General features: G+C 43.5%; 1 protein-coding gene across 4 annotated transcripts in view; it reads right to left on the reverse strand.

Moving 5' to 3' along the window:
- Positions 1 to 8,897: 8,897 nt before the first annotated feature.
- AGO2 (argonaute RISC catalytic component 2) overlaps positions 8,898 to 27,231 on the reverse strand; it is a 58,934-nt gene continuing 40,600 nt past the window's right edge. For 3 of the 4 annotated variants that reach the window (XM_039334556.1, XM_039334555.1, XM_039334557.1), the window contains exons 13-19: positions 25,757 to 25,916; positions 22,972 to 23,062; positions 17,579 to 17,773; positions 16,011 to 16,145; positions 15,011 to 15,112; positions 12,994 to 13,193; positions 8,898 to 10,118 (exon numbers count right to left, since the gene is read on the reverse strand). In XM_039334556.1, the coding sequence (XP_039190490.1) occupies positions 10,010 to 10,118; positions 12,994 to 13,193; positions 15,011 to 15,112; positions 16,011 to 16,145; positions 17,579 to 17,773; positions 22,972 to 23,062; positions 25,757 to 25,916 (992 nt within the window). In that variant the 3' untranslated portion in view covers positions 8,898 to 10,009. Of the gene's footprint in view, positions 10,119 to 12,993; positions 13,194 to 15,010; positions 15,113 to 16,010; positions 16,146 to 17,244; positions 17,774 to 22,971; positions 23,063 to 25,756; positions 25,917 to 27,231 lie in introns of those variants that run through there. The other variant, XM_039334558.1, reaches the window with a different exon arrangement.

Consider the following 27,231-nt stretch of genomic DNA (forward strand, 5'->3'; position numbering starts at 1 on the left):
AAATTAGCTATTAATGGATACCCGAGCATAAACAAAATCTACATATTATGCAAAAAAAGACAACTAGCCAGCCAAAAAGAGAACAGAAAGACCAAAACACCTCCCCTGCCAGTAATCAGAACCCAGATGACTATAGATTAACTCCAAGACTTAACATCAGAGCATCAGTCAAGTAAAACAATACTCCAAACAAGGAACTGACAAAGAAACCAACAGTAAACAGCTTAACCAAAAGAACCTCCAAGGTCAATCTCACTAATACTGACAGGCCAAGCCACTAGAACAGGGCATCCCAAACGTGGCGAGTGTAAGACTTGTGGACTTTAACTCCCAGAATTCCCCAGCCAGCATAGCTTAGTAGCACTGATGATGCATCCCCCTCATCCTGGAGGCTAAAACATATAAGGAACGGTTGCTGGAATTGGGTTATGTCTAGTTTAACGAAGAGAAGGACGAGGGGGGACAGGATAGCAGTGTTCCAGTATCTCAGGGGTGGCCACAAAGAAGAGGAAGTCAAGCTATTTTCCAAGGCGCCTGAAGGCAGGATAAGAAGCAATGGAGGGAAACTAATCAAGGAGAGAAGCAACCTAGAACTAAGGAGAAACTTCCTGACAGTCAGAACAATTAACCAGTGGAACAACCTGCCTCCAGAAGCGGTGAATGCTCCAACACTGGAAGCTTTTAAGAAGAGACAGGACAGCCATTTGTCCGAAATGGTGTAGGGTTTCCTGTCTGAGCAGGGGGTTGGACTAGATGACCTCCAAGGTCCCTTCCAACTTTATCATTATTATTATTATTATTATCCAGAGCCTATACCTGATGTCCTATGTTCCAACCACTCCTATAAGAATCCATAAAATGGAGAGGTGCTTTCTTCTGCCGAAGAAATTGCCCTCAAGCTCTCTCTGGCACGAGTGTTGATAGGTTGTGAGAAGGGACACCGAAAAGAGAGCTCCCTCATTTTAAAAGGAGTGTTCTCGATAGCCTTGTTCTCTCTCTGACGTGTTGGGCCGTCGCTCCCGTTATTCACCAGGTTGACTCCAGCCCTGAACATCATGAGGATCATCATCATAAAACGAGGCGGGGGAAAACAAACACACGCCAGCAGGGATCCGTCAAGCAACATGCTTCTTCCTTCCCCAACACTAAAAATGGCAAGGCCAGCTTGCTTAGAACCATGGTTTGTAAAATCAGAAGCTAGTCTGGGGAGCGAGAGTGTGACGCCACCCTCCTGAGTTTCATTCTCAGGAATGCAAAGGGGTGGATGAAAACTAGACCCTCCACCTCGTGAACAAATGTACAACACGTTGCCAGTGTTAAGTGAACAGTAAGTCCCTTGGCTATTTACAGCACGCAGCCAGCAGGAGTCAGTATGCCGGTTTCAGGATACGGATAAAAGCCGTGCTTTGCAAAGGATCCTTAATCAAGAAGAGATGTAGCTGAGGGGCAGAGCACACACGTTCAAACCTGCCAAAATGCCTAGTTCGTTCTGGGGCACCTCCAGGCCTTCCGCTGCCAGACGCTAAAAAGAGAGCATGAGCAAAGGTGGTTCAACTAGCTGGCTTAATAGGAGGGAGCATCTTCTATTACAAAATGAAAATTTACACGACAGATCTGTATTCTTTGAAATGCGATGGCCTTTGTGCGTCACGACAGCCCACCTTTTGGAATTCAAGAGGCTTTCAGATTGAGCTATGGCAGGGGGTCTTCAAACTTGGCCCTTTTATGACTTGTGGACTTCAACTCCCAGAATTCCTCAGCCAGTTTGAAGACTCCTGAGTTATGGCATTGCAGAAGCTGCAGTTGAAAGAAAGAGCAAAAAAAAAACAGTCCAAGGATTGGAGAAGATGAGATGGTGGACAGGATGAACAAGTCATTTGCAAACCAAGAGAAGGCAGGACTACTTCAGAATTGCAAGTTCACCAACATTTTAGGGTACTCTGTTAAGAGCCTCCTAATTCCAGATCTCAAGTTCATTTGCATTAAAACTACTGGCAGCGAGCGATTTATGGATAACGGTTCCAACAGTCGCCATTTTGATGGCGACCGCCATACTTCCCATCCCATTTTCAAACGTCAGTTTTTCCACAGTTTGAGGTAAAAGCACCGTTATTTTAGCATCGGAGGGGTAACAAAATAGAACTTGCTAATAGGATAGATATTTAAGAAACCTTTTCTGCACATATGAGGGTTTACATAACTACTTGGGTAAATAAAAACAGTGCTGTCAAGGATAACGTTTAAAGAAAAATTACTTAAATAGTATCTTTAGACATCGAACATATAATTTAGACTTGGAATAAAATCGAAATGTCTGAAGCACCTTCCTTTTTCAATCACTGATTTTGCGTGCCCGGGGGCTCAATTTGGGGATTTCATAGAAAAAAAACAGAAAATAAAATAAAATAAGCTGAGCTGAGCTGCATTCAACATTACGATGGATTTTCTTAAAAGGACAGCGCTGTGATGCCAGCATTCTTTCACGTGTTCTAACATAACTTCCTGGGTCTTGGGCACAGCACCCCAAAAAAAACCCAAAACTTTTTTACTGTACATAATACTCAGTCTCGTCCAGTAAGAAAAAAAATGGGAACAAACTCATTTTTTTAGAAACGTTACCTCAGAATATGGCACCTTCAGAAGGGAAACAGCCAGACAGTCCCTTTGGTGAAATTTGGCTATTTTCAAGTAACGTGAAAGTTGCATTTTAGAAAGGAAAAAAAGAGGCTGGTCTCTTCTGAGAGAAAAGAGGAGGTAGTCTTGAATCTGCTTGCTACATATGGCAACCTGATCTAATCATCTTTCCTACTGGGAACTTTCCGGAAGAAAAGCGCGAGAAAGAACGTGGAAATTTCAACGGCTGCAACGACATTTAGCGACTCTGCAGAAGCAGATCAGGAAACTCTCAGCAGGAGAGCAGAACTGGCACCTAAAAAAAGGAACAGCTGACACCAACTGACACCTCAAAAACCAATGGGACCACCTCACCCTGGCGCCAGGACAAAAGAGATTCAAGTAAGTCTTAACTCGGGATGATGTAAGACGTGGTTTATTCCTTGCCGGTCACTGGATGAAGGAGCACCAAAGTCCCTCCCAAATCACAGCTGCCCACATGGCTGCTCCCTTGATCAACCTGACGATGTCAAAGGGCATTTCTGCAAGAATAAAGCCCGCCCCTCCAAAAGAACCAAAGTTTCTATTTTGCTTTCTAGCTACTGGTGGCAACAGACACCGTGACTGTTTGGCTTCTTTTGCAAAATCATCGGAGATGGATCAAAGTTCCTTACTAACTGCATTTCATGTAACTGACAAACCTGGATGACAATCGAGAAGACGGTTTGACCTTGCGCCGGGGAGCTCTGTGTACCCAACTTCAGTTTGGGGAGCCAAGATGGGGAGAGACGTGTATTTGACACCAAAGTGCATCTGGGGGACAAGTCGGGACAGATTCAGGCAGGCAAAACTTCACCAAGCGTATAAAAACAAAATAAAAACAGTGACACTTAAATGGAAAAACTGCAGAGGCAGTTTACATACATTCAGACCTTCTATTAACACTGTAAAACACGCCATTTGATGCACGAACATAACAATGGAAGGCAGACATTTGTCTCCTGGTGAGCCCCAACACTATACAGTATATGCCAACAGCTACAGCAGATGCAAACAGAAAGCTGTTTACAGTAAAAAAAAAAAAAAAAGTCAGTGCAATTATGTCCCACTTGAGTTTTTGTTTTCCTAAGCAATGATGGCTACGTTGCTTTTAAAAAGAGAGTTTTCAACGAACACCAAGGCAAAGGAACAGACACAGAAGCTTCAGTCTTGGCTGCAAAGAATCTTCTCGCATTTGCAAAGCGGTCATTTAAACACGAGGAGGGACGACATTCGGAAAACACGCTCAAATTAAAAAAAAAATAACAATGTCACTCAACCTACAACTTCTCTTGGTTTACAGGCAAGCTATTTACATTTGTTTCTTTAGCTGTGAAGACTTTTATGGCTTATTAACGCCACTGGATTTTACTGTCTAGATATTAACACTAGAGGCAGTCGTTTCTAAAATCACACAGACAAAAATCCAATCTCGCTTATTCCTTTTCACAAACCATTAACGTAAAGAAGATTGGAAAATTTAATGTGTTTCTTTTTTAAAAAGAAGAAGAAAGAAAGGGGGTGTATATGCCATATTCTGTATAGATGTCATAGGTCAGCAATAGACCAAATCTTTTGTCTGCAGGAATTCCCAGATTCCATCTCAAGTGTCTTTAGTTTAAAACACAAAGCCTACCACGGGCTGAATGAAGGAACCTGGCCAGACTTTCCAGAGCAAATGAATTAAAAATCTGAATTAAGGCCATTTCCTCTGTTGCATCTATTTTCTCAAAAGCCCTAATTCCGTCTTCACGGGGTGAGAATTTTTTCCCCCTTCTCGAGAGACAAAAGATTAGTTATGTTGCATTGTCTTACTACTTGCCTACTTCCAGTTACATTTGCCTTCCTGGTTCCAGATCCTGGAGAAACACTATCTAGGTGGACTGATCAATCAATCCTTACCCGGAGCTTCCAAAGTCTCTTTAACTTTCTAGAGCAGTGGTTCTCAACCTTTTTAATGCCGCGACCCCCCCAACCGGTCGTAAGTCGAGGACTAAACCGATCGTAAGTCGAGGACTACCCAACCGATCGTAAGTCAAAGACTTTCCCTGCCCGGGAGCGCCGCGCATGCGTGGTACCACCCCCTGCGCCGGGCGAGGTGTAGCTGGCAAGCGGCAGAGACGGAGCAGGCTGACCACCGGCTGGGCCACCAGCTGGCCCAGCCCAAGGGAGGTAAGGCACCCGCCGGAAAAAGGAAAAAAAAATGGCGGACAGCCTTGCTTGGCGACCCCCGTGAAATGGTCGATCGACCCCAAATGGGGTTGCAACCCATCGGTTGAGAACCGCTGTTCCAGAGTTATGTTTTAAGTGATGAGGAACATGATCACGCCCCAATCCTAAGCCTAGCAGTTACAACAGAGGGATCTACCTTCAACACTTTGACCACCCACCGTCTAACTCTTAGCTGGAGGTCCATCTCCTCGCTATATTTGCACCCTGGATTTTAGGCACCAGGACAGGCTCAACCAGTTACAGAAAAAGGGTCCAATTTAAGCGTTTGAAAACATAACGGGGGGAAAATAATGGGAGAGCCCAACACGCACCCTTCAAGTTACCTGCACCCTGTCGTCAGTTTCTTGTCATGTGTGAAGCACCATAAACAGTCGGTGGCAAATGTTGACACTCGCCATATTTAGCTACAAAGCTTGGAAGGGAAGGCATGGCGTACCCCAACCAAGTCAGCACCAAAACAGAAATAAAAGCCGGTATACAAGATTTATGCCCGCGCTGGCATCTAAAGACCCTGGGCCAGCAAGTCCACCCCAACTATCTCATCAACCTAGCCCACCCCACCCCCTAGATGCCAGAAAACCTCAATGCTTTCTGCCTCCTGAGCAGGCATTTAAAAAGGCACAAGAGACCAACAAGGGTACATTTCACTCTTAAAAATAAAATGGCTCCACTTATGTCATTCCAGCAGGACAGTTCCTCCTTTAGTTTGCATCTCAATTCTGCTAAAGCATGAAATATTAGGCTAAGTGGGAAACTCACAACCGAGGGCGGGCGGGCTTGAACCCGAGGTGAACAGCTCCTTCCCCACACGGGAGTCACCGTTCCTCGGTTGTGCGCATGTGGCTTTCTAAGGGGCGCACGCTCCCCAAAATCTCACAGCAGAGACTCACCCTTAAAGCCGACGGTTAGACGCTACCAGACCCGTCATTCGGTCTGAGCCATTTGGCTACAGCTCAACCCAGCCCTAATAGGTAAAAATGGCATCCAAGGCATTTCTCAAAACATTCTTTCCCTACAAGGATTATTTGTAAAACAAAGCCTAATCGACATTAGAACTGTTTTTTGTTTTTTAAATACGATTCCTCTGATAAGATTTAAAAGCACTTCTGTTTCTTATATCCCCCCTTTCCAGCCACCCATCCGTCCTCCCACCCACCCATTTTTTAAAAGCTATTCCCCTTGGTTCGCGCGGAAAATATCTGCGATCTCTCCGCAAAAACGAAAAAAAAAAAATTCACCTGAGAGAGCAGTGTGCTTAACCAGGATCACTGCGATAAAGAGCTACTGAGTTTAAGTCGAATCCTTTTGTTTCGATTTGGAGTTTTGGTTTCTGCATATATTATGATGATGATGATTTTAAAAAAAAAAACCAGTTCCCGTGCATATTCAGAGCGCCCTACGTTTTCAAAGTGCATTGTCGGTTTTTCAAAATAATAATAATAACATCCCCTCCGTTCCCCACTTGCCACGCATTTAAGATGGAAAAATTAAAAGCCTTTTTTTTAAAAAAATTTAGGATTACAGTTATGGAAAGTTTAAGAAGAGAAAGAGAGATGCGTTTCTGCTCTCTATTGGGACGAAAACTCATATCCAATGCTTTCAAAAACTCAAGTCCTTCCGCCCTGAATGTATGCAAAACTGCTGTAAAACTGCGGGTGTTAACTCTCTGCACATTGAGGAATCTGTTTCAGGACTGGGTAAAACCACCAAGACAACAAAACTACTGCCAGAAGCACCAAAAATCTAGCAGTTTGTTATTTTAGCCTGTTGCTTAGCTGGCAGGCACTACACGATGGCTGTCAGATTAGGTTGCTGTAGTTAGGAAGACCAAAAAAAAAAAAAAAACCAAGATTCCATTTTAACTCAGCTCTCTCTGTCTGATGCATTTTGAAGATTATGGGGAAACAAAAAAAAAAAAATAGTAATTTAAAAAAAAACTATTAAGTGCTGTCTGGAAAAGAAAGCTATTTAAAACAGAAGTTTAATAGCAGGGATCAAATCCTAATTTATGCGTATTGCCTTCTGTCTACATTGGAGGGTTCTCTTCCCTCTGCAGCTTAGAACCCAACCATCTGCTGTGGCTGTTTGAATTAAAAAGGGAGAGAAATTTCACAGTAAACATGTTGGTTCCGACACGCCTTAATTCTTACTCCCCGTAATTACCCATAAACTGTATTCGTAATTATCCTTTGATAGATGCCCTTTCCCAGGTTTTATAGGCCGTTTCCCACACATACACACACACAAAAAAAAGGTATTGGAAATGAGTGAGATAATGTCAAATATATAAACATGGTGAAAGTGTGCACCAGACGAAAAATGCACCACAAAAAGGAGAAAGGTGTATGAAAATGCTGGTGGGTTTGGGTGATGTGTTTTATTTTAATTGGAAAACAGGGTGCAATGTGCTTGGAAATGATTTCTCTCCCTTTCTGATCTCCCAAGCCTGACAAGTGTTTTCCACTTCTAGCTTGAATTTCTCGAAGCAGATTTTATGGTCTCTGAAAAGCTGCAGAGAGAAAGAGGAGGAGGAGGAGGAGGAGGAGGAGGAGGAGGAGGAGGAGGAGGAGGAGGAGGAGGAGGAGGAGGAGGAGGAGGAGGAGGAGGAGGAGAAAGAGGAGGAGGAGGAGGAGGAGGAGGAGAAAGAGGAGGAGGAGGAGGAGGAAAGATGAAACAAGTTTTTGCTTTGCTTGTGGTTTCCTTTTTTCCCTCGGAGTCAATATTTCCACTTATTTTCAAATAAAATTAAAACATTACGGGGAAAAACGAGAGGCTGCCATCTTGCTTAGCAAAACAGAGTGATCAAAAATATATATATATAGTGCCTTAAATCTCTTTTCTTCTCTTAAACCTATTAAGCAGCTGGAAGTGCAGCCTACTACAAACTTTTTAAGACATTCTGCCTACAACAGGATCAACCTCTCCCCGGTGCGTCCGTGGGCAACAGAAGTTAACTGGCACAAAATGAGTCACTGGGGCCTTAAAAATGTTTTCACGGCATCGGTCTTGCTCAGCCAACATCCATCGGTCCAAGCAAGGCGAAGATCCCCAGCTTAGCTTAATCCTATTTTCAACATTTCACTACATTATCTTCCAATGATGGTTGCGCTGCTCTTCGGAAGGAAATGAAAACTGAATCTCAGGAAGCTTTCAAGAAACGGTGTGTGTTTTTGTTGTTGTGGTTGTTTTTAAATCGTGCCTGGGAAAATTAGGATTTTTTTATTTTATTTTAAAGTCCCATCAGACTGAAAGAGGGGGGGAAAAAAAAGCTTCCTAACCCACCAGTATTTGAGTAGTGTTTCTATTGTCGTCGTCATCATCGTCCTATCAGTGCAACAGTAGCTTTGAATATTTGGTCTGATAAATCTTGTGCACAGTTAAGAGACACTTGTATTTCTAGCAGGCCTGTGGAGGGATTGTCTTCTTCAGAGCGAACGGCCAAACCCAGATCTCTTTCCTTCCATTTCTGTGACTTTACATGATCCAACAGAGAAAAATAATAATAATAATAATAATTTATGGGTTTGAAAGAACCACAAAACTTGCTTTGATGTTCTCGTCTAAACTACAGTCTGTGAATTCTCCTAAATCAGGGGTCTTCAAACTTGGCCCTGTTTAGGACTTGTGGACTTCAACTCCCAGAATTCCTCAGCCAGGCTGAGGAATTCTGGGAGTTGAAGTCCACAAGTCCTAAAAGGGCCAAGTTTGAAGACCCCTTGTCCTAAATCCTTCCAAGGTACAAGCAAAAAATATGATATAAACACCAAGTACATCTCCCCTTTGTCACATAAGGTAGTTGCATAATCCTGTTTCTTTTTTTCTTTTTTCCTTTAAAGGGACAATACATCAGGTCCAGTTCTCCTTTGTTCCTTTCAAGGAGAGATGAATAAACCTCTCTAAAATGAACAAGGGATCTGCACAAAGCAGCGGTTGGTGAATTCGGCCCCAATCCCTCACGTCCACGTAAAAGCTACTCCACTTTAAAACTCCAAAGCATTTTTTTCAGTTTGTGATATGTTAAACAGAACTATGCACTCTTTAGTAAATAAATATAAATAGCATCTATCCTATCATGTTAATACTGTGAAACACATATAAATCTTACATTAATTCAAACATAACAGTGAAAGAGATTGTACTGTATCACCACAGACCCGTATTCTTTAGAAAAGCTTTGGAAAATTAAGTGTCACAGTCCTAGAGGACAAAACTCCATGATTAGTAATCAAAATGGATTATTATTAATTTTTTTAAGAAAAAATAAACTTTTGTTTTTTGTTTAAAAAAAGTGGCACACTTCGCTAATCTTTCAGTGGACCTAATAAAAAGTATAGATAAACTTTTTCTTTTTTTGTAACTGAAATAATTCCGTAACTCATCCTACGAAAAATTTCAACAGCACAATGAAAGACATTCAAGAATTAACGTCAAAAATACATATTTTTTTTTTGCCCATAGACCTTCACAGACTTTTTTTATCAATAAGACAGCAAAGGAATCACTCACTCTTTCTGCATCTCGGTACAAAATCACTTTACAAATGCATCCAGAATGATAAAAGACTTCACTGGCATCAAAACTAGTGCTTTTTTTCCCTTCTTTTTGTTAAGGAATAAAAGCAAATTCTTTTTTTTTTTTTCCTCTCCCAGGACCGTTCAATCTGATCTTAATGGGACATTTCTTCAGATTATTACAAATAAGAACATCTGAAAAAAAGTCGTAACTAAAAGGAGGTTATTTTTAGCCCTGAGATTACAGCTCTAGTTAATTAGAAAATGTGGGTTTTCGATTTTATTTTAATTTTTTTTTTCTTTCTTTCTTTCATTTCTCCCAACAAGCAGCTTTTGATTTTGGCATAATCCACGTTGTCTTAAAAGCTGTGCAATTTTGTACGCTCAAGTCTTGAGATTCTGGATGAAAAGCTTTTCTTGCAAATAGAATCACAATCATCATCATCATCGTCGTCATCCCCTCCTCCCCCTCCCCCCCCCGCCAATATTTAAAAATAAAGAGGCATCACTCCTTTTGCTGGCGGTCGCGATAGCTTGGGCAACTGTTGGTCTAAGTGCAGCTGGTCTCTTGTGAATCCAACTCAGGAACGAAGTTCTCTCGACGTGGCCAGAGGTCAAGCAAAGTACATGGTGCGCAAAGTGTCTTGGTGGACCTGGACAGCTTTCGCAAGGGCCTGCTGGTCTCGGCCGTTGCTCTGCCCAGACGTGTGGCTCCCTTCGGCACTGGTAGGATGGAAAGTAGGAAGACAGGAAGGGAGGGAGGGAGGGGGAGAAGAAGGAAGGAAGGAAGGAAGGAAGGAAGGAAGGAAGGAAGGAAGGAAGGAAGGAAGGAAGGGGGAGAAAGGGAAGGAGGCAGGAAGGGAGGGAGGGAGGGAGCGAAGGAGGGAGGAAGGAGGGGGGACGGGAGGGAAGAAGGGAGGAAGGAGGGAGGGAAGGAAGGAAGGGAGGGAATGAGGGAGGGAGGGAGAGGGAGAGAGGGAGGGAAGAAGGAAGGAAGAAGGGAATGAGGGAGGGAGGGAAGAATGGAATGAGGGAGGGAGGGAAGAAGGAAGGGGGAGGGAGGGAGGGAGGGAGGAAGGAAGGAAGAATGGAATGAGGGAGGGAGAAAGGAGGGGGAGGGAAGAAGGAGGGAAGGGGGAGGGAGGGAAAGGGAGGAATAAGGGAATGAGGGAGCGAGGGAGGAAGGAGGGGGAAGGGGAGGGAGGAAGGAGGAAGGAAGGGAAGGAGGGAGAGAGGGAGGGAAGAAGGAAGGGGGAGGGAGGGAAGGAGGAAGGGAAGGAGGGAGGGAAGAAGAGGGAGGGAGGGAAAGAAGGAAGGAAGGAAGGAAGGAAGGAAGGAAGGAAGGAAGGAAGGAAGGAAGGAAGGAAGGAAGGAAGGAAGGAAGGAAGGAAGGAAAAAAAACCACATATTTAAACCCAAGACTGAAACACATCTCCATGTCTTCAAAACTATGGGGGGGGGGGGTTAGAGCCCAGTTACGGCTTCAGCATTTTAGGGTCTCGTTAAGATTATACAATTGGATGCAGATTTATTTGGCACAACCCAAAATTGGTCTCCCTCTTTCTCGGCAAAGGCTGTCCTGTGTTTATTAGTTTAGAAGTTTGTAAAATAATAAACTGAGCCCCAAATCTCTCTTGCTAAGTGAAACATTTGTTAAGTGAGTTTGGCCCATTTTACGACGTTGCCTGCCACGGGTTGTTAAGCGAACCCCTGCAGTTCTTAAGTTAGGAACACGACTGTTAGGTGAATCCGGCTTCGCTAAGAATGTCACAAAAAGGGGATCCCTTGACCCCGGGGGGGACACCGCCACCGTCATAAATACGACCCAGTTGCCAAGCCTCTGAATTTCGATCCCGTGACCCCGGGAATGGTGCAATGGTTGTTAAGTGTGGGGGAAAAAGTCGTAAGCTAGGTGAACGTTGCCCCATTTTGCGACCTTTCCTGCCGCGGTGGTTAAGCTAGTAACCCGGTTGGTTAAGTGCACCTGGCTTCCCCGCTGACTCTGTCAGAAGGTCGCAAAAGGGGATCACCTGACTCCTGGAGAGGACAACCGTCATAAATCTGTGCGGGTGCCAAGCGTCCCAATTTTGATCAGTTCTGACCACGGGGATGCCGCAACGGTCGTTAAGCGTGGAAACCGCTTGTAAGTCACTTTTTTTTCCAGGGCTATTGAAATTTCAAAGGCTCGCTAAAAGGATGGCCTGGTCGTTAAGTCGAGGACCACCTGCATTCATGCCCGTATCCAGTGGTGGGATTCAGCCAGTTCGCACCACTTTGGCAGAACCAGTAGCTAATTTTTGGTTGCCCAGGCCCAGAGCGGACTTCCCAAAGCGGCATCCGCACACAGAACCGGTTGTTCACATATTTGAATCCCACCTCTCTCTCTCTCTCTCTCTCTCTCTCTCTCTCTCTATCTATCTATCTATCTATCTCATCTAGCTAGCTAGCCATCAATCAATCAATCTATCCTCTATCTATATCAATTGATCAATAATCTATCATCTGCCTATCATCTATCTATCTCTATCAATTGATCAATAATCTATCACCTGTCTATTTATATCTATCTCTATCAACTGATCAATAATCTATCATCTGTCTATCTATCATCTATCTATATCTATCAGTTGATCAATAATCTATCATCTGCCTATCTATCTATCTATCTATCTATCTATCTATCTATCTATCTATCCATCCATCCATCCATCCAGTGGTGAGATTCAGCCGTTTGCACCACTTTGGCAGAACCGGTAGCTAATATTTGGTTGCCCAAGCCCAGAACGGACTTCCGGAAGCGGCATCCACACAGAGAACCGGTTGTTCACATATTTGTGATACTCTATCTATCTATCTACCACTCTATCTATCTATCTATCATCTATCTCATCTATCTATATCTATCAATTGATCAACAATCTATCATCTGCCTATCTATCTATCTATCTATCATCTATCTATATCTATCAATTGATCAATAATCTATCATCTGCCTGCCTCTCTCTCAATATCTATCTATGTCTATCTATCTATCTATCTATCTATCTATCTATCTATCATCTATCATCTATCATCTATCTCATCTATCTATATCTATCAATTGATCAACAATCTATCATCTTCCTGCCTATCTATCTATCTATCTATCTATCTATCTATCTATCTCTATCAATTGATCAATAATCTATCATCTGCCTCTCTCTATCAATTGATCTATCTATCTATCTATCTATCTATCTATCTATCTATCTATCTATCTATCTATCCATCCATCCATCCATCCATCCATGAACGCCAGGGCAGGAGGGGCCAGTCCCTCACCATTTCCGGGGCACGGCATGCGTGCCCACAGAGACGGCTCTGAGTGCCGCCTCTGGCATACGTGCCATAGGTTTGCCACCACTGGTATAGGGTTTCCTGCCTGAGCAGGAGGTGGGATTCAGCCGATTCGCACCACTTCGGCAGAACCGGTAGCTAATTTTTTGTGGCCCAGGCCCAGAACGGACTTCCGGAAGTGGCATCCATGCAGAGAATCAGTTGTTTGCATATTTGAATCCCACCACTGCCCATATCCATCCACCCCTGCTATCTTATTTACCTGTCGTGCTCTTTATCCACCAAGTGGTACCTGGCTCTGAAGGCCACCAGGTGTGCATAGTAGGCTGGCGCAGGGATTGAAACAGATCTAGTACAACGCACGTAGGTGTGACACAGCTGGTAAGTGAGGATCTGCAACTCGTCCGAAGAGAAGCGATTGTCATCCCAGAGAACGTGGTAATGAGACGGTCGGCTTGTGCCCTGGAAATGGACCCCAAACTCAGTTAAGGAATGGTCTCCATCTCTCCCCCCCCCCTCGTCAGTCAACCTTCTTCCAGCAAGAGGTCCACTCTAGACTTTCCAAAAATTGCCCGGAAGCGTTTCTCTTTTGAAGGACAAAGTAACCAACGAGAATGCTAAACGTGGTTTCTGGTCTACGGCTCTTAAAGAAGGTCACAGGAAAAATCAAAAGGATCCAGACTCTAAATAGCCTTGTGTGGCGCAGGTGAAATCAAGCACAGGTGCAGGGCAACTGTATGGGAGAATCCCAGTGTGACTTTTCTGCCCAGGTGGCTGCTGACACCGGAGATAAGAGATGCATGGGGCATCATCGACATGAAAGGTGGAGGATAAATTCATAGAATACGATAGGCAACAATTGTAAAGAAAATAATAACTTGCTTGCTCTGGCTGAAATGTTTACTTTGGTATAAATTTATATAAATGCATTTTTTTTCTCAGTTTGCTCTAGTGGTTTAGCCACCAGGCTAGAAACTAGAGTCTAGTCCAGGGGTCTCAACCTTGACAACTTTAAGACTTGTGGACTTCAGCTTCCAGAATTCCTCAGCCAGCATAGCTGGCTGAGGAATTCTGGGAGCTGAAGTCCACAAGTCTTAAAGTTGTCAAGGTTGAGACCCCTGGTTTAATCCCACCTTAGGCAGAAAAGCCTGCTGGGTGATTTTGGGCCAGTCAGCAGTAGACAGTGAGGTCTAGTCCCTTAGCCTTGAAAACCAGCCCAGTGTCTTTATATCAGCCATCAGGAGATGGTGAGTTCTAGTCCAGCCTTAGCCATGAACGCCAGCTGGGTATCTTTAGGCCAATCACCAGGAGATAGCGAGTTCTATTCCCACCTTGGGTATGAAAGCTGATTGGGTGACTTTGGGTCAACGCCCAGGAGACGGTGAGTTCTAGTCTGCTTTAGGCATGAAAGCCAGCTAGGTGACTTTCAACCAATCACCGCCTCTCAGCCCAATCTACCTCACAGGACTGTTGTGGGAAATATAGGAGGACGAAGGCGTATTAGATACGTTCGCTGCTTAATTTATAACAATAAAAATCAGACAGACAGACAGGCAAAGGGGGGGGGGAGAGAGACATAGACAAACAGTAATTCAGAACTGCAAATTGACTTCACAGCATAGGTCACGTGCTCCTTCAGAATGTGTGTGTGTGTGTGTGTGTGTGTGTGTGTGTGTGTGTGTGTGTGTATGTATGTGGGTCTTTGGTTGTTCGGGTTTTCTCCCGCGTAAAATTGGAAGTGTCTTGGCGACGTTTCGACGAAATCCCATTCGTCATCTTCAGGCTGGTGTTTTCAGTTTCGTGCTTCGAGGAGCTTCCTAGAAGCACGAAGCCAAAAACACCAGCCTGAAGATGACGTATGAGACTTCGTCGAAACGTCGCCAAAGGCACTTCCAACTTGACGTGGGAGAAAACCCGAATAACCAAAGACCTACATACAAACACCCGCAAAAACCTCAGAAAACATATACATACATACATACATATAGTACAAATCAAAGTATTTGCAATGTAAAACTTTCTACTTCTCTCTTAATTTTTTTTATCAGGAATTCCTGAAAATGTGTCGAGTGGAGAGGAAATTCGATCCAAGAGACTCCTTCCTCAACTTTCATGTTGCAGAAGGGACTGAAAATAAGTGTCATGATACTAAAAACTAGGCACACTCAACCACATGCACACGCAGCTGAGAAGGATCTGGCCCAGAGCTAATGACACCCGGTGTGTGTGTGTGTGTGTGTGTGTGTGCGCGCACGCGCACGCGTGCATCCAGAAGATACCTGAATACCAGCATGACTACACAGATAGAAGTCAAACTCCGATGGGTGGGTGATTTTTGTGTCCACAGTGGTACCTGCTGGAATGTTTCCACTTTTCCCAACCTGCGGATATAAAACCAAAGGATGCAAGAATTGACATTCTGGTGCTAAAAAAGAATGAAGTCAAAAAGTTGTTTAATTTGCCAGTTTTGAGGTCGCAGTAATAGATCATGTTGACAACAGGAAAGTTCTTATTTCATTGCTTGCCAACTTCTCTCCAAAGATGATTAGGGGACTGGAGGCTAAAACATATAAGGAATGGTTGCTGGAATTGGGAATGTCTAGTTTAATGAAGAGAAGGACGAGGGGGGACATAATAGCAGAGTTCCACTACCTCAGGGGCTGCCCCAAAGAGGGAGTCAAGCTATTCTCCAAAGCGCCTGAAGGCAGGACAAGAAGCAATGGATGGAAACTAATCAAGGAGAGAAGCAACCTGGAACTAAGGATAAACTCCCTAACAGTTAGGACAATTAACCAGTGGAACAACCTGCTACCAGAAGCGGTGAACGCTCCAACACTGGAAGTTTTTAAGAAGAGACTGGTCAGCTATTTGTCCGAAATTGTATAGGGCAGTGATGACGAACCTTTTAGAGACTCAGTCCCCAAACTGCAACCCCAAACCCACTTATTTATCACTGGGTGCTGGGTGGGTGTGGCTACGGTGGTCATGGCAGACTGGGTGGGCGGGGCCAGGGCAGGAGGGGCCAGTCCCTCACCATTTCCGGGGCATGGCATGCGTGCCCACAGAGACGGCTCTGAGTGCCGCCTCTGGCACGCATGCCATAGGTTTGCCACCACTGGTATAGGGTTTCCTGCCTGAGCAGGAGGTTGGACTAGATGACCTCCGAGGTCCCTTCCAACTTTATTATTATTATTATTATTATTATTATTATTATTATTATTATTATTATTATTATTATTATTATTATTATTATTGTGTGTGTGTGTGTGTAATACCTACTCTTTCATTTTTGTCGGTGCAAAACAGCCTGGTGTGATGCCTCTTCTGGACCACAATGAACGTTATCCCTGGCTGGTAATCTTTTTCTAGCTTAATGCACGCTTCTCGGATAGCCAGCAATTCATGATGAAGAACCTGCAGCGAGGGGAAATAGGAGGGAGAAAAAAGAGACAGTTTGAAATGTGTTACCAGTAAGAAAAACTCTTTTCACCCTGTTTATTTATTTGTGTCTTCCTTCAGGTATTCTTCTTGCAGCAAAACAGCGGATCCCAGGCATGCAAAAACACCAGGACCAGCCCCATATTCTTGACTTAATGAGGTTAAACTGACTAGATTAGGGCAAGAAAAAACACTGCCACAATAAAAATGTGTATGTGTCCAGGCATGCTACTCTGTTGGGCGAAGACAACCTATTATCACAATCCTGCAGTCAGTCATTGTTGAGACTTGGTTTTAGACAACCCTGAATCCGATAATTTCGAGGTAGGTTCTGGGTCAGAATCAAATCAGGATTCCTCCTGCATTTACAAGGAGAAAACTTTTTTTTTTTTTAAAGAATTACAGATAGTCCTTTTTAAGTGAGTTTTGCCCCATTTTGCGACTTTTCTTTCCACGGTTGTTAAGCTGAATCTCTGCAGTTGTTAAGTTACTAACAAGGGAGTAAGTAAAGTGATTCTGGGCTTCCCCACTTGACTTTGCTTGTCAGAAGGTCGCAAAAGGGGATCACGTCACACACACATACACACACACACACAACACGGGACACACTGCGACCGTCCTAAATATGAGTCGGTTGCCAAGCCTCTCGAATTTTGGATCACGTGAACATGGGGACGCTGCGACGGTCGTTAAGTCTGAAAAATGGTCCCTTTTTTCCCAGTGCCGTTATTAACTTCGAACTGTCGCTAAAGGAATTGTCGTTAAGGGGAGCACGGCCTGTATTCGCCACTGTTGCAAACTATCTGTATTGTTAGGTTTTATTACTTTGTACATTTGATGGAGCTACACCTGGCAGGACAGGTGTTATGGTTCCGGCTAATGAAACATTCCAAAGAACTTCCAGGCATTTATTTTCCTAAAAGTCTTTTATTGTTACAAAATGTCGGCACAGGCACAACGGAGGGATGCTAGGATCTAAGTTCTCTTCCTCTGAGCAGTTAAATTATCAGCACGTTCCCTCCCCTAAATTAGCCGTCATATCTCACACTATCCAGTTAGTGTGAAGGTCAAAGGTTTCCTTCCTCTTTCTTTCCCGGGCTTTACCCCCAACCCCCCTTCTGCTCTGTATTAACCCCATAATTACCAGACAATTCTACATATTGTCAAAAGCAAGAATATACAATATTTGCAGCGTTGACAACAGGCAAATTTGTGTACCCCAAAATATTCCTCGCCTACAAATTCAACATTTAACCCAAAATTCTCAATCTTAGCAAACTGGGTTCCCCTTCTTGAATGAAGGCACCTGACCATTTAAGAAGTAACTAACATTCATCTAAATTTCCCTTCTCAATGTAAAGCCACACACGTAGAACGCAAGGAAAGGGGGGGGGAAAAAGACCGGGAACCTGTTGAAACTGCCCCTCGGAAACGCCGTCTCGATAGAAAATAATCCGCGTCGGCTTGAATCGAGTGGATTTGTAAAACTGGATCAGCAGCTCCCGAACCATGGCAGCCAAGTCTTGAATTATTTCTTGGCGGTGCTGCTGGACCCTCACAGTGGCACAATAGCGATTTGGATGGGCATCCATGCTGCCTACAACCTGTTGAGGGAAGCCAGGTGTTTCTTGTGAATAGAGAGAAAAAAAAGCAGCAGGCCGTGCAATTTAGCACACGGCAACTTTACAAAGGTGCTTTTCCACAAGGCAACTAGACTTTGCTTTTCTTATATATATATATAAGGATATATATATATATATATATATATATATATATATATATAGATAGATAGATAGATAGATAGATAGATAGATAGATAGATAGATAGATAGATAGATATATAGATATATAGATATATAGATAGGATTAGGGTTTTCCCAGGTAACATTTTCAATATTTAGCAATCAGCATATTATCTGGGTACATGTATTTAACTAAGAATAATAGATGTAGTTAATTATCATAAACAGTATTAATTAATCATTCAGTAGCCTTCTTCTTACTAATATATATTCAGAATTACATGGCACATTCCTTTCTCTCTGACTGGTTTTTCTAGCCATTGATAAAAGTTATCTCATGTTCTAAAGTAGACTGAGTCTTCATTCTCCTTCATCTCTAAAGTCAATCTATCCATTTCTGTGCACTCTAGAATTTTCTTAATTAGTACTTTGTCAGCTGGTAAGTTTTCATTTTCCCAATATTGGGCAAATACAATTCTTGCTGCTGTTAATCCATGTAGTACTGGATATCTGCAATCTTTCTCCTACTTGGCTCCTATTATTCCTAACAAAAACAGTTCTGGTTTAAAATCTTATTTGTTTTTTAGTCACCTTCTCCAACCATAGATATATTTTAGCCCAATACCTTTTTTGCTTTAGGGCATGTCCACCAGATGTGGTAATAAGTACCTGGCCTTTAAAAATATTTGTTTTTCTTTGAAGGCATTTCACTTCCCATCCAAGAAGGTACTTCAGCTCTGACTGAAGAAGCTCCACCATCCAGTCAGAGCAGAAGAAGCTTCTTGGGTGAGAAGCAAAACGCCTTCAAAGAAAAACAAGAAAGTCCAGTTGCCTCGTGAAAAAGCATCTTTCGGTTCGACAGGCTTATAAATACAGAATTCTCAGCCAGACTGTTGCTTGGGAATTTGGGAAATGGCAATTCCATTACACCTGGAGCCCGTCACATTGGGGTGGGGGGTGGGGATCAACCTATTCTCCAAAGCACTAGACGGCAAGACAAGAAACAATGGAAACTAATCAAAGAGAGGAACAACCTAGAAACTAAGGAGAAATTTCCTGACAGTTAGAACAATTAATCAGTGGAAGGATCTGCCTCCAGAAGTTGTGGGTGCTCCAACGCTGGAGGTTTTTAAGAAGAGACTGGATAGCCATTTGTCTGAAATGGTATAGGGTTTCCTGCTTGAGCAGAGGGTTGGACTAGATGACCTCCAAGGTCCCTTCCAACTCAGTTATTCTGTTCTTTTTATAACATTGGGACAGGAGGACACAAGACACGAGCCATAAAAAGTAAATTGTAAACAATATTACTATTTTAAAGTTATTACAATTAATTAGTACTAAGCATTGTTAATTTATTTATTTATTTATTTATGAGACTTATATACCGCTTTAAGTGCAAGCACTCTCTAAGCCAGCGGTTCTCAATCTATGGGTCGCGACCCCATTTGGGGTCGAACGACCATTTTACGGGGGTCGCCAAACAACGCGATCCGCCATTTTTCCCCCTCAGGGGGCGGCGCGGCGCATGCGCGGCACGTCCGTGTGACCAGGGGTCGCCGTATAAAAAGGTTGAGAACCACTGCTTTAAGTGGTGTACACCAGTAAGCAATGTGTGTATGTATGTATGTATGTATGTATGTATGTATGTATGTGTGTATGTGTGTGTATGTGTGTGTGTGTGTGTGTGTATGTATATATATATATATATATATATATATATATATATATATATATATATATATATATATATATATATATATATATATATATAATAAAATATAAAAATGAACACTAGGGTAATAAAAACTAAGGAAGTTTTTAATAGGTTAAAACTATAAAAGTTTTAAAAAGCGCCAAGCTTTCGCCGTCACCTGCCGGCATCCTCAGGGCTGGCGTGCCAGAGAATGAGAAAGTCTTTTTATAGGCGTGCCGAGGTTTGCGCTCGGCTCCTTGATCTTGTTATGGGGCCTGATTGGTTCAGCCGTATGTAGTTGGCCTGCACTTTTTTTCTCTTCTTAGTTGTATTTTTATCCTCGTCCGTCTCCAGTTCTCCCAACCTCAGATTAGCTGAATGGCAATTCCAGTTATTTCGGTTGCTTTCATGTTCCGATCTCCCCTCAGGCTTGGGTGGTGGTGGACGTTCCAAGTTCCTTTCTCCGTTCTGTCCGGTTGCTACTTTTAGAGTCCCATATATTTCCGGTCTCAATGCTTTCGGTTTTAATATGTTTATCATCCTGGTAATCCCGTAAATTGTTACGAGTCTGGTATAGCGTGGGGGGGTATTCCGCATGGTGGAGGGGTCGTCTCTTGTTCGTTGTCATGCCCAGCTGTCTCGCACGTGTCTTACTCCGAGTGCTCAATCCTGGGGGTGTGTGCACAGTCATCGGGGCGCGTCCCTCCTGGTTACCGTGTTCTTCCTTAGTTCTCCCCTTTTTTACCTTGTTGGAAGCGCTCGCGTATGTTCTATGGGAGTCCTCAGGATCGTCAGGTAGGGGGTATGACAGCTCGATCTCTCGCCCCCTGCCGCTCTCCGACTTTCCTTCCTCCTCTCTAACGGTATGTAGGGGTTCATCATCAACCACCTCCCGTGGTTTGTCCTCGTAGGAGCTGATCGTTCCAGCTGCATGGGGGGGCCTTCTCCTCCTTTCCCGACCAGCTGCAATGTTTCTTTTGGTGTGTGGGCAGGTCATTGCGTTTGGTGATTCCTCCGCATTTCCACCTGCCGTATCTTCCCTCATCTCCTCTTTGTAGCCGGGGGTCCGGACCTTGGTTCCTGTCCCTCCCCTGATCTTCTGGGATTGCGGCAGTCCCGCGGGGATGGTCGAGGTGCCTCGCGTTTGTTTCCCTTCTTTCGAATTGCACCTGATTCGTTGGGCGGTGCGGGTGCTACCCAGATTGTTATCAGGCCGTCGGGGGTGTTGCCGCTGATTATTGGCACTCCATGATCTTAAGGCTAGATAGGATGGGCATAGGTCAATGTGCCTATTAATAGACTTACTGTCTGAGAGCCATGCCTCTCTAAGAAGGCGGCCCCCTTTGGTGTTATCATTTGCCAATACACTGACGTCACTAAAGTTAAACTTATGGCCTAGATCCACCATATGGGCCCATATTTGGGAGTGACAGTCTCTCCTTCTCACTGCTAATTCGTGCTCGTGGACCCTGGTCTTAATGCGTTTAGCAGTCTCCCCAGTATAATTACATTGGCAGTCCGTACAGTCAATCCTATAGACGGCTGCTGATCTTTCGAGATCGAGCTGTCATACCCCCTACCTGACGATCCTGAGGACTCCCATAGAACATACGCGAGCGCTTCCAACAAGGTAAAAAAGGGGAGAACTGAGAAAGAACACTGTAACCAGGAGGGACGCGCCTCGATGGCTGTGCACACACCCCCAGGATTGAGCACTCGGAGTAAGACACGTGCGAGACAGCTGGGCATGACAACGAACAAGAGACGACCCCTCCACCATGCGGAATACCCCCCCACGCTACACCAGACTCGTAACAATTTACGGGATTACCAGGATGATAAACATATTAAAACCGAAAGCATTGAGACCGGAAATATATGGGACCCTAAAAGTAGCAACCGGACAGAACGGGGTGGAGAAAGGAACTTGGAACGTCCACCACCACCCAAGCCTGAGGGGAGATCGGAACATGAAAGCAACCGAAATAACTGGAATTGCCATTCAGCTAATCTGAGGTTGGGAGAACTGGAGACGGACGAGGATAAAAATACAACTAAGAAGAGAAAAAAAGTGCAGGCCAACTACATACGGCTGAACCAATCAGGCCCCATAACAAGATCAAGGAGCCGAGCGCAAACCTCGGCACGCCTATAAAAAGACTTTCTCATTCTCTGGCACGCCAGCCCTGAGGATGCCGGCAGGTGACAGCGAAAGCTTGGCGCTTTTTAAAACTTTTATAGTTTTAACCTATTAAAAACTTCCTTAGTTTTTATTACCCTAGTGTTCATTTTTATATTTTATTATGAATATCCCTAGGGTTCACATTTTTAACCTTTTTAATCGCATATATATATATATATACATACACACATACATTGCCCCCAACAATCTGGGTCCTCATTTTACCTTCCCCGGAAGGATGGAAGGCTGAGTCAACCTTGAGCCGGTGAGATTTGAACCGCTGACCTGCTGAACACAGTCAGCTGAAGTGGCCTGCAGTACTGCACCCTAACTGCTGTGCCACCTCGGCTCAGTAATTAGTAAAATGAATGAGATATATTGATTAACTTGTTATTTACATGACTATATTGAAAGCTGTTTAATACTAGAGTAATCATTAAGATTTAATATGTATACCCGGACGGGTTTGCTTGCTGAAGCCATGTTATTTTGTGGGATTGATCCCACTTTTGTCTTTACCCCCTTCCTTTGGTTTAACCCTTTTGTATGTCTCCCTTTGTTTTACCTCTGCTGACCCTATTCCCTTGTTACCCTCAAAAAACTCAATAAAATATTTGTTAAAAAAAAAGACACGAGCCATAAAGCCATCAAGGATGAGGTGATCGCAGACAGAGAGAGAAGAAAGAAATCCATAAAACCACATTTTCCAAAAGCACACCCAACTATAAATAAAGCCAATGAAGCAGACCTGCCATAAAAGCAGGATGGCTGTTCTAAAGAAGTAAGAGGTGTTTTTTTAAGGCAATTCCAAGAGAAGACTCCTTCAGAAACATTTTGGGCAAGGGATGGGGGGGAACGAAAGATGCTCAAGTAAGAAAAAATAACATCAGATAAAAATGCAAACAGAGTCATGAAAATGCAGGCGAAATTAACATTGTTGCAGTCCATCTATCAGTATTCAGCTAAGGGGGAATCACACATTTATATGCATTTTTGTCTTTTGTTCTTTTGTCATGCACATTTTTTTTAAAGTCCCAGCCATTTTGTTTTGTTTTGTTTTGCATAAATTTTTTTTTTCTTTTCCTTCTTGGAGTTTGCATTTTAATTTTTGGGATAAAAATTAAAAGTTAAAAAGAAAAAAGAAAAAAAGAGAGAACGGAGGCGATCAACGCCTCTTTTACTCACGGCAGCAATAGATGGCTTTTTCCCGTCTCCAGCTGGTGGATGAGTGACATCTGCCCCCAGGAAGATGACGGGCTGCTGAAATACTGGAGGCCTAATTAAGAGAGAGCATAAAAAAAGTATTTGCACAACACAATCAAGGAGCAAGCTTACCTTGGTGGGTTCTCCAGGACAATACAGAGCGCCCCGTTATACAACTGTGTTCTGCCAGCACGTTTCCATCTGAGGATAGGCCAAGGGCCTTGGGCAACATATCTACCAGCACCACATTCTCGACTTAAATAATTTTTTTCCCCATTTTATGACTTGTCTTGCCACATTTTTTAAGTGAATCACTACAGTTGTTAACTTAGTCACACCCGTGTTAAGCGAATCGTGACTTCCCCACGGACTTTGCGGGTCAGAAAGTGGCAAAGGGGGATCACGTGACTCCGGCACACTGCAACCGTCGTAAAGATGAGTCAGTTGTCAAGGAACTCAATTTTGATCACGTCACCATGGGGATGTGCAACGGTCAATAAGTCCTAAGTCACTTTTTTCAGTATAGCTGTAACTTCAAACAGTCACTAAATGACTATATAGTCAAGGACTATACTTGTAATATCTTTTTATACCTCTATTATACCCATGTTTCCCCGAAAATAAGACCGGGTCCCTTTTTTTTTTTTTTTTTTGCTTCCAAAAGAGACACCAGGTCTTATTTTCGGGGTAGGCCTTACCTCACCTCCAGCACCCACAGCCCCACCCAGCCGGTCCGCTTCTTCTGGGGTCGAAGTTCTGTAGCTACATTCGGGACTGGATTTTGCAGTCAGGCCTTTCCAGAAGGCCTAAGCAGCCAAGTACTGAGCTATAGATTCAATCCATAGCTTGGTGCTCAGCTGCAGATCTCTTGCAGAACCGAGCCACAGATTCAACCCACAGCTCGGTTCTTGGCTGCAGAGGCCTTCCGGAAAGGACTCTGATTGAGAAATGCAGGCCTGGCTGCAGAAGAGGCCTTAGAAGAAGTAGGCCAGCAAGGCCTGGCTGCCAAGTGAGTGGGTGTAGAGCGGGTGGGGCAGCTCCACACCCTCCACCCCCGCCCTAGCTTGATTTTTAGGTGTGTGCCTCGCCCCAAAACGAGGGCTTATTTTTGGGATAGGGCTTATATTAGGCCCACCCCCAAAAATCAAGCTAGGGCTTATTGTTGGTGTAGGCCTTACTTTCGTGGAAACATGTTATATAGTATATATTTGTAATATCTTTTTATACCTCTATTATAAGACTCCTCTTTTAAGATGAAAAGAGTCCAACTATATGGGTTTTTGTTATTTTGCAGAGACGTAGCTTCAGCCCTGTTGAAGATGTGTGCAGGAATTTTTTGTAACTCTGGACAAGTCCCCAGCCAAGCCCCGTTATAAGCTGTTTTGGCGCTAACACTGCCAGAGGATGCTACCAAACAGACATAATCAGCAGACCTGCTGGAGAAACCTACTGTGACTCATAGAAGGATTAGTTAGTTAACACAACCCAGTTAGTTTTCCTGGGCCTTCTGGTGATAGTATTTCAAAGACAAAGGGACAATCAAATCAGGCTTTATAGTGAGGAAATCTGTGCTACCATGTGGAGGGCGACCACTGGTGATGAGCGAAGTTAAAATACGATGCGTGGAAACCAGAGATTCTCCTGGCTAAGAACTAAATGATGGAAGAAAAGCACTGGGAGCCAAGAGCAGGGGTTTTTTTCCAACTTTAAGTGTTCTTTTGAGGAAAGCAAAACTTGCAAATCATTCACGCTCCGTCGTATGGCTGGAGAGAGATGCTGGTGCATTCGAGAATGATAGCCAGCAATGAGGACTGCTGGGAACTGCAACTGAACATCTGGGATGTCTAAAATTCCCCCATCCATTTCCTACTTACTGCTAAACAAAACAAGGGCAGTGATATGTGACTACTTTTCAAACTGGCCCAGAAGCTCCAAGCAGCTGGCCACTTGTTTGGAGACACACACACATACACACACCCCCAAAAAATCAGAGCATGTTTGTTATTTGTTTCTTGCCTTTATTAGTTTGATAAATAACTCAAAAGGTGGCTAATATACCTAATATTCCTTTCTCCACCTATTCTTTGCATCGGCTGCAGTGGCTGATCTTCACACTCATTGAAAATGTTGTTGCCAGGGAAGTCCAGATTACTTAATTTCTAAGTATTTCTACAGTTACATGCTGTAGCTGTTCCCAACTGACAAGTCAAATGATGGTGCTGTCAATAAACCATGGTTAAATGATAAAGTAGCACAATGTGAGGGCCAATAGGAGATTTTTCTCCTCCCTCTTCCCTTTTCAAATTGTTATATCAACCCAACATGTTAATAGTTTAAGTCTTATTCTTTTTTTTCAGAGTCAGCAGCCCAGCCACGAATGAAATTTATAATTATTTTTGATTTTGCCTTCCTCTCCTTCAGCCACAAAACTAGTCACAACGGAAGGGTTGCTTGATGCACCATAAACAAGAGGCCTTCAAAACTTCCAGCTTCCAATTTAAAAGTCTGGGAGTCTGCCTTGTTATAAGGCATTCATTAAGATCTAACCACAAAACCAAAACAGTTTAAAAAAAAAATGCTGTGGGATCAAATTACTCCATGTTGAACAGAACTATTTTCTTGGAATTTTTTTTTTTTAAATGCACATTATTTGCAAATTGGGTAACTGGACCGATTATTCAGCCAACAAAACGAACGAACGAGATGCTTTCTTTCTTCAACAGCACGGGGCCAGCGGATGCTTTATTCACACCCTGAAAATCCTTACCTTCCTTGTGGCAATAAAATGTTATTAACGCCTCCTAGCTTGACATTGATCTTCAAGCACAGATTGGAAAGCGTCTGGGGGGTCGTCCTTTGCACATTTTTCATCTGCACACACTGTGTGGCCATTCCCAGCACGGTGTCACCCACACGCTTCACCTCGGCTGCCAAGTCGGAGAAACGAAAAAGAGATTCTGTTAAACAGATCAGGCTGATGCTCTGAACAGCTACTTCGACTGCTTCACCCCACCCAGCACCAACTGTAATTTCTTCTCTTTATTACAGCATCTTCTCATAATGCCCCTCTTGAGATAAAGCAGGGGACTATTGAGGAGAAGTCCACAGACATAATAATAATAATAATAATAATAATAATAATAATAATAATAATAATAACAACAACAACAACAACAACAACAACAACAACAACAAAGTTGGAAGGGACCTTGGAGGTCATCTAGTCCAACCCCCTGCTCAGGCAGGAAACCCTATACCATTTCAGACAACTGGCTATCCAGTCTCTCTTCTTAAAAACTTCCAGTCTTGGCGCATTCACCACTTCTGGAGGCAGGTTGTTCCACTGGTTAATTGTTCTAACTGTCAGGAAGTTTCTCCTTAGTTCCAGGTTGCTTCTCTCCTTGGTTAGTTTCCATCCGTGGATTCTTGTCCTGCCTTCAGGTGCTTTGGAAAATAGCTTGACTCCCTCTTCTTTGGGGCAGCCCTTGAGATACTGGAACACGGCTATCATGTTCCCCCCTCGTCCTTCTCTTCATTAAACTAGACATACCCAATTCCAGCAACCGTTCCTTATATGCTTTAGCCTCCAGTCCCCTGATTTTCTTTGTTGCTCTTCTCTGCACTCTTTCCAGAGTCTCAACCTCTTTTTTACATCCTGGTGACCAAAACTGGATGCAGGATTCCAAGTGTAGCCTCACCGAGGCCTTGTATATAACACCTGTCTTTCTACAGAAGAAAATATTTGTAGCTCAGGATGGAAATGAGGGGTCATTGGTAATCTCTGAATGTGGCTGTTTTCTTGCAGACATTTCATTACCAAACTAGGCAACCTCATCAGTGCTAGCAAGGGAGTAGGGCGTGCTCTTTTTATTTACTAATGGCTTGCACTGTCAGTGTTGGTAGACGTGGACTGGGTTGTTGTTTACTGTTAGCTTGTCTGTCTTGAGTTGGGAGTTACTTGATTGGGGTATTTTTTTGCCAAGTCCACCCCCACCAAAACCTTTTTCAATGACAAGACATGTTCTTAATTAGCCACTCACTCAGGGTTACTTGTCTGAGATGGGAAGCCATATTAAAAAAAAATACTCTCAATGTAAAAAATAATAATTACCTCCGTTTGATTGAGAATTCTAAAGCAGCTTTAAGAACCTGGGTCTTGCCATCTTATAAATCTTTTAATTAGTACTTGGTTTACGTAACTTGATCTATTTCCTCTTCTGATGTGAATTAACTGAAGCACAG

This window comes from Crotalus tigris, unplaced genomic scaffold (assembly GCF_016545835.1).
Source record: "Crotalus tigris isolate CLP2741 ecotype Arizona unplaced genomic scaffold, ASM1654583v1 scf7180000017631.5181431, whole genome shotgun sequence".
NCBI classification, from domain to species: domain Eukaryota; kingdom Metazoa; phylum Chordata; class Lepidosauria; order Squamata; family Viperidae; genus Crotalus; species Crotalus tigris.